The 7,964-nt window shown below is 39.2% G+C and overlaps 1 protein-coding gene across 1 annotated transcript; it reads right to left on the reverse strand.

The window, feature by feature from the left end:
• Nucleotides 1-3,516: 3,516 nt before the first annotated feature.
• tmem30b (transmembrane protein 30B) lies at nt 3,517-7,951 on the reverse strand. The gene is made up of 8 exons (XM_026153039.1): nt 7,793-7,951; nt 7,208-7,406; nt 5,955-6,062; nt 5,724-5,831; nt 5,475-5,565; nt 5,256-5,393; nt 4,934-5,143; nt 3,517-4,324 (listed from the first exon to the last, which is right to left on the reverse strand). Exons 2-8 carry the CDS (start codon nt 7,394-7,396, stop codon nt 4,146-4,148), a joined length of 1,023 nt encoding a protein of 340 aa, XP_026008824.1. The 5' UTR covers nt 7,397-7,406; nt 7,793-7,951; the 3' UTR covers nt 3,517-4,145.
• Nucleotides 7,952-7,964: the final 13 nt, after the last annotated feature.

Genomic DNA, 7,964 nt, shown 5'->3' on the forward strand with positions numbered 1-7,964 from the left:
TAAATTATAATTGAAAAAAATGAATAAATGAATTTATGGAATGTTTTAAAGAAATTAATTGACATTAATTCATTATTTACTCATTTAGTTGATTAACTATTTCCTATTTTAATTATTAAATGACACACTTTAATATTCATTTAATTCAAATCAAATCAAATCAAATCACTTTTATTGTCACATCACATGTGCAGGTACATTGGTACAGCACATGTGAGTGAAATTCTTGTGTGCGAGCTTCACAAGCAACAGAGTTGTGCAAAATACAATAATGTAAACAAGCAAAATACAAGAATGGCTACATCTGAAACTAATAAATATATGTACAATATATAATAGTATATGCATTTCTGGATGTGTATACTAAATATTTTTCTACGTGTGTGTGTGTGTGTGTGTGTGTGTGTGTGTGTGTGTGTGTGTGTGTGTGTGTACACATATTTTACAAATTAAATAGAGTAAACAATAAATAAAATATATAAAATAAAATATACAGAGTGAGACATGTGCAAAACAGTGGCGTTACTGTACAGTATGGAGTGCATAATGTTAAAGTTCCAGTAGTGAAGCTGAGGTGTCTATGAAGTGTTCAGCAGTCTGATGGCCTGATGGAAAAAGCTGTCTCTCAGTCTGCTGGTATGGGACCGGATGCTGCAGAACCTCCTTCCTGATGGAAGTAGTCTGAACAGTTTATGGCTGGGGTGACTGGAGTCCTTGATGATCCTCCCCGCTTTCCTCAGGCACCGCTTCCTGTAGATGTCTTGGAGGGAGGGAAGCTCACCTCCAATTATCCGTTCAGAGCACCGCACTACTCGCTGGAGAGCTTTGCAGTTGTAGGCGGTGCTGTTGCCATACCAGGTGGTGATGCATCCAGTGAGGATGCTCTCAATGGCACAGTGATAGAAGGTCCTGAGGATGCGGGGGCTCATGCCGAATCTTTTCAGTCTCCTGAGAAAGAAGAGGCCCTGCTGCGCCTTCTTCACTGTTTTGTTTGTGTGTACTGACCACGTAAGATCCTCAGCCAGATGTACACCAAGGAACCGGAAGCTGCTCACTCTCTCCACAGCAGCGCCGTTGATGGTGATGGGGGTGTGTACTTCTCTGCACCTCCGGAAGTCCACTATCAACTCCTTTGTCTTTGCGACGTTGAGGGTGAGATGGTTGTCTTGACACCAGTGGGTCAGGGCGCTGACCTCCTCCCTGTAAGCTGTCTCATCACTGTTGGTGATAAGACCCACCACTGTAGTGTCGTCCGCAAACTTCACAATGATGTTGGAGTTGTTAGTGGCCGTGCAGTCGTAGGTGTAGAGTGAGTACAGGAGAGGGCTCAGTACACACCCCTGTGGAGCACCAGTGTTCAGTGTGATGGGGGATGAGGTGATGCTGCCCAGTCTGACCACTTGGCGTCTGTCAGACAGGAAGCTAAGGATCCAGCTGCAGAGGGAGCTGCTCAGTCCTAGATCCTGCAGTTTCCTGTCCAGCTTCGAGGGAACGATGGTATTGAATGCTAAGCTGTAATCTACAAACAGCATTCTCACATACTAATTATGCATTTATTTAATTCCCTTTGGCACTCTGGGCCCTCCATAATGTGCAACCCTGTGACCTACTACATATTTATTATCAGTACGTGAAACGTGGAGAATTGTTTTGTGTTGAATTACTTGTGTTAAAGTCTTTACTCAAGAAAAAGTTATAATCCTTGTTAGGTAATACTTTTTAAAAAATTGGTTGCTTATATTTAATAATCTATATTACACCTATATAAAAAGTGAATACTCCCTTCTTCTTTTCAGGTTATTGTCGCTAGGGGTCGCCACAACTGGTCATCCTATTCTCCCTCTCACCCTATCCCTAATATCCTCCTTTGTTACACCAACTATCTGCATGTTGTCCTTCACTACATCCATGATTTGTCAATGTGGTCTTCCTCTTTTCCGCCTGCACGGCAGCTCCATGTTTAACATTCTTTGCCCAATATCTAAAATATACAATTGACTGAATTAATTGAAGGTTTTCAAAATAAAGTCATAGGACAACACGGGAAGGCCAAAGAAAATTTGTTCCTTGAGATCATAACACAGACGAAAGAAAATATTAAACAGATCTATAAAAGGACTGATTAACTCTTAGGAAAAGAGAACTCAAAAGTGTACCCATAAATGGGACAATACAAAATGTTATAAATGTAAAAAAGTATATATAACCTCATATTAATTTGTTTTTAGAGCTTAGTGCTAGTCCTCCAGAAATGCAGTCCCAGATTGGTTTTAACTAGCACAAATATTTTGACTTTTAACCACACAGATGATGTGAAAATGAATCAGATTCTCTCAACACTATCAAACTCAAAAGCGAGAAAAGTATATTCCCTGGCACATGAAAGTTGTTGTGGTAATTCCATAAATAAGGTGACAGACAGGAAATCTGAATGCAATGAATCTTTCTTTCTTTCTCATTTCTGCATGTCATGCTGCTCACAGGTGAATAAGACTGACTTAAAGTTCATCAGATCACTTTACAAACACATTCTACTATTGAATTCAGATATGCATTTAGTACATCTGAATACAATACGAGATTTATCCAGCCTGTTCTGGGCAAATGAGTATAGCAACAAGGTCCGCCATGTAGGTGTGCCTAAGTAATGCATCATTTTTTGCGCAGTCAGCTCTCTCCTAATAAGCAATTAATGACTGGAATATATTTCCCCAAAATTTGAAAACTTGTATAGATTTCTATCTTTAGTCATGATATATATTAAAAAAATGATTTTGAGGACTTCGTCTTGTGAGCATTCATTTCATTATGACTGCTTAATTTTTTATGTAATTCTGTATATATGTGATTAAAATTGTGTGTGTGTGTGTGTGTGTGTATGTGTGCCCCTGTTGATAGATTTTAACTTATATACTTTAACTGCAGATACAAGTTAGCTAAACTTTCTTTCCTTTTGTGTGTAGATTTGTATCTAAAGTTCTGTAAAATAATAACTAAAGCTTTAAAATAAATGTTATGGAGTACAAGGTACAGCATGTGCATTCAAAATGGAGCAGAAAAAGAAAGTAGCCTAGCATATTTTTAACTATATGAAAAGTGTGTTTGAGTAAAGTACTCTTTCCATCCCATTGTTAGACAGTAATAGTGGCATGGTGGGAATGGGGCCTCTGGACATGTGCTCTATCGGCACTCCATTGGATCACATTTAAATCAAGTGTCATGAGTGGGCCCCACCCCGGCAGGACAATGTGAGAAGTATCGCCCCAAAAAGTTTTCAGAAACTGCTGGAAGAACAGGACAAAGAGCCGGAACAAGTCCCTTCTACAGAGACCCCACCCACAAACCCACAGGACAAAAAAAAAAAAAGATCACATCTCAATCTCCCTTTGCCTTTTCATCAAGAAGGCAGACCCACCAGCACATGATATTACACATTTGATAATAAAATAAAATGTCATGTACCAAATTGAGCTTTTTGAGTATGATTATATATGCAGAATAAGAAGTAGGACACAATCGTACTGGTCATGTTTATTTAAATAAATACCAACATAAAGTAAAGCATGAGTTTCAAAGAGTAAACAGTTCAAACTGGAACAAGTTAAGAGAAAATATAATTAGGGGCTTAGCCTATACACCGCATCCCTGAGTAACAGCAACATTTGCAACTTCTATTACACACCCCACAGATTAAATAGCTTTTCAATGATTTATGGCTTTAATATTGTTACTGAGTTAAAGTGAGAATGCAGCTCAGTTTTTGATGACAAAAGCATGTTTTTAAGAGGTCTGCTGGCAATGACTATTTGTTGGCTAGACAAGTAAAGGATTAGTTTACAGATGTGCCGGTGGACAACTATATATACCAACATTTAAAAAAAATAAAATAAATTATGCTAGCTCACTAGTTGCATGGAATCAATACAGTAACATCAGCATCAAGTCCTTTGAAAGTTAAAAACAGACTTTGTCTGCACCTCCGGAGATAAATCTTCATACCCAGGATAAAATACGTAATTTGAGCATTTCACATGAGGACTAAACCGCACCTTGATCACCTCATCGAATGAAGGCCAAAAAGACGGAAAGGATAATTGAAAACGTTGATCGAGTCGATACATCCGCTGAAGTCCATGACAAGATGCTCATTCCTCATCGGGGAACTTGAATTTAGCATAGACGATGAGCATAACTACGGACATCACGACACACAGGGAACCAATCACGAGGTAGGCAATGCCGAGGAATTCATTGCTTCCACCCATCCAGGACACATTGCTGAACACAATCTTCTTCGCCCCATTAAAAGCCCGAACAGGATAGTCTGGGGCACAAGTGTTAAGGATATACACTGAGAATAGATACAAATGGATACCAGTTGTGGAAAACAATAACACTAAAGCAGAAAAGACATAAGTTATATCAAAAAGTACATTTTTCATTCCATAAAAATCTGTCTTGCTTGTATTGCAAACAAACAAATATATTTAAATGTTGTATTGAAAGTATTCAAACTTACAGCCCTGTTTTCTAAAGTGGGCGATATGGAGAACTTTACATAAGTCCTGCCTTGGCACAGGACAATCAAAAGCTATTTGCCTAGCTTGTTTACCTATGTCAGAAGATTTGCCTGTTTTTTTGGTCACCTTAAAGAACTCCTGAGTCATTGTGCTCAAGCCAGTGCTCTGGTGAACAGAGACACACCCAACCCGTTGAACAGGTTACGAATACACTGCTGTGGCTGTAACACGACACTGGAGCCTCGTAAATCTTTAAATCGTGGAATTTTTTATTTTTTAAACAGCAGGCTATTTTGTAAGTGTTAAATATCATTGGTTTCATATCATCATTTATACATGTGTATAAATACATATATTATAAATATGCATCATCCTTTAAATCATCGTATATTCTGTAATGAGTACAAGGATACTGTAGGTGATGTCAATCGTGTAGTTTCCAGCTGGGAGACCCTTTTGATAATCCCCGCTTGCATCGATTCGTCGATACAGCTTTCTGAAATTTGGCAGTGCTGCCCTCCTCATCCACACCAGGAAATCTTGATTCACAAACCCGTTGTTACTACGATCTGATGCGTCCAACTCATAAGCAGGCTTGGCCCAATTTATGGGTTTCACAGTACCTGCAAGTCAAAGTAGGCCAACATTTACCAAAGTATGTTAAGTTCCTGGAATGTGCACTTTATTACCCTCTATTAAACACAACTTAAGATAAAATTAAACTAAAGGTACTACCATTGAAGGCATTCTTCAGAGGTGTAACGCTTGGATTTCTGTATTTGATGTTGTAGTCTGTCCACCACGCTATTCCTTTTCCATCCAAGGTCACGTTATTTGTTGTCCCACTGACGGTCCGAGTCAGCGTGAAAGTGTCTTTAAAAGAAAAAAAAAATTAACACTTCCTTTTATAGAAGATACTTTAATCTCCACAATTACTAGAGATCCCATACAAACCATTGAACATGCTGTTTGCTATTGATCCACATGGCACAATTGGTTTTTTGCTGCTGTCGTAGTTATAGGGGGAACAGGAACTACTGGGGCTCTTCAAGAGATACAGACATTTTTTTTAAATTCATGGTCTGTAAGATTTACATGAATTACAGAACTGTAAAAGTAAATTCAGCACAGCTTTAGAAACTGCATGTTTTTACACATCCAAGTCTGTGCATGTCTGTGAAATACTGTGTGTTCTTAACTCACTGTAAAGGAACTCAGGTCTCCATATAGCTGATTATCGTCTTTGGATGCCCCATATCTTCTGTAGTTTTGGAAGTAGTTTGACAATCCGTAATAAAAGAACACAGGGCCCTGGATTAAGGAAAACAAAACCCACATAAAAAAAAAAGCAATAACCAAAAAACCCCACTGAATTGAGAGGCAGGAGTACAGTTATGCTGGCATAAATTATATAAAATAAGGATCCATCCCAACCTGAAACAGAGTAGTGAGGGTGAAGTTCAGTGAGCACTTGCAGTTTGCTATATCTGACTGGGAGCAGCTAGAACATGGTGATCCGTTGCTATCCCCAGTGTAGTCCAACTGTGTGGGAAAGAACATCAAAGTATGAATTCTTACTTCTCAAAAACACCTATTTTTATTCTTGTAATCAAGTCTGTAAGCAGACAGCATGGTCAGTAACTGTTTATAAGAATGATCCCATATATCAATTTTAATGTTTAAAGACTGTTTAATAACAGGGGCGGATCTAAAGAAATTTTCTTAGGGTGGCATGAGGGTGGCAGAGAAATCAAATGGGGTTGCAAAATCAAAGCCTTTTTTTTTTTCAAACACATATGCAGGTGATGACATATGGTTAAAATGATTCAAATGCAGTAAATATACATGCTTTTCATATAAATATTGTCTATAACTTAATTATTTTCTGTAGCCCACATAATTAAACATGTTAGTTTCACATAGAATCCACATAAAACACGTGAATTTTGATTCTATGTACTCTATAGCCAGTTTAATAAATAAATATATAGCACAATATGTATAAAATTCAGAAAGCTACACAACATGGAGCGGTGTTGTTCAAAATGTGCTCTGGCACAATCATAGGCATGGCTTTCTGCTGAAAACAAGAAAAAAGCCGGTCCTGCTATGAGCTGAACCATTTGTTAATGGTGTAGGGCAGCGGTCCCCAACCCCCGGGCCTCGGACCGGTACCGGTCCGTGAGTCGTTCGGTACCGGGCCGCGAGAGTTGAGGCTCGGGTGTGAAATGTATGGTTTTCAGGGTTTTTAATCGGTTTTCAGCGTTATTTTGTTATCGTTTTTATCGTTAACTCGGTTTTCCTGGGTCTTTTCACGTGTGTTATGAATAAATCTTTTTTTCGGTACCGGTACTAGTTTTATTTTGTTGTATTTTTCCGTGACACCTTAAAGGCCGGTCCGTGAAAATATTGTCGGGCATAAACCGGTCCGTGGCGCAAAAAAGGTTGGGGACCGCTGGTGTAGGGGGCTAACACTATTCAATAAATTCAAAGTTAATGGTATCTTATTTTAATAAACAACACTGTCATGTGCAAAACTAGGGTGACACTTGGGGTGGCAAGAGATCATTTTAGGGTGGCACATGCCACCATTCTAGATCCGCCCCTGTTTAATAATTATAATTATTTTAAAAAGTTGTCATTTGATTGTTCATCCTAGGCATATGCTTTCAGTGTGGAGGTCATACCTCTAACACCTGGATGCTCCTGGAAGTGACAAGGAGAGCGACTCCAATGCCGATGAAGGCCAGCCCAATGAGGACAAATCCTGGGATTACAATTCCAGCAGAAAGTATAGGCTGCCATGCCGGAAGCCTTTGCTGGGTGAAGGCGGTGTTGTCTGGCCGGTTGGCTGACTCTGACTCTTGTTTCACCATTTTCTCGCTTCTGTTGGATTGAATCATTATAGGTTTACAAGTATGATCCAGTTTATAGCATTGCAAATGTGTCTATCACATCCACGGCAATGTATGAACCCCCTACTAAAAGTATACTAGCTCATTTGTTCACCAAAGATTTATACGGTGTGTTGACAACTGACGTCACAAAACACTGTAGCACAGCTCGACATAAAACACAGCGAAAACCTTTGTAATACTGTACACACGAAATCTAAAACCCCGACCCCAACGGTATACAGATTGTTAAAAGTACACCACTGAGTTTTCGCTCACTTTTAAATGGGTTTGTTCAGATACATAGTTTACCCCAAACAAAATGCTTTATCATTATATTCACGCCTAACACTTGGGTTTATATGTTTAGCCACTTACGTGCAATCAGCTCTAAAACGAAGACACAAAAGCCTCAAAAGCAGAACATCGATATGCTTCCCTGAGTCGTGAGCCCGACGGAGCGGAACACCTTTACCTGCTTACCCCGCCTACTCTGCCACACCTGCTCTTTTCTTTTCTAGGGATGACGTCAGTTGTTTGCAGGGTCGGG

Source organism: Astatotilapia calliptera, chromosome 19 (genome assembly GCF_900246225.1).
Source record: "Astatotilapia calliptera chromosome 19, fAstCal1.2, whole genome shotgun sequence".
NCBI classification, from domain to species: domain Eukaryota; kingdom Metazoa; phylum Chordata; class Actinopteri; order Cichliformes; family Cichlidae; genus Astatotilapia; species Astatotilapia calliptera.

Bases quoted from the DNA above. Each gene is read 5' to 3' on its own strand.
- tmem30b (XM_026153039.1), bottom strand. From the start codon at position 7,396: ATGGTGAAACAAGAGTCAGAGTCAGCCAACCGGCCAGACAACACCGCC. The intron at 5,566-5,723 runs GTGAGTTAAGAA...TATCTCTTGAAG, and splicing joins GAGACCTGAGTTCCTTTACA to AGCCCCAGTAGTTCCTGTTC. The intron at 4,325-4,933 runs GTATCCTTGTAC...CTTGTGCCCCAG, and splicing joins CACGATTGACATCACCTACA to ACTATCCTGTTCGGGCTTTT.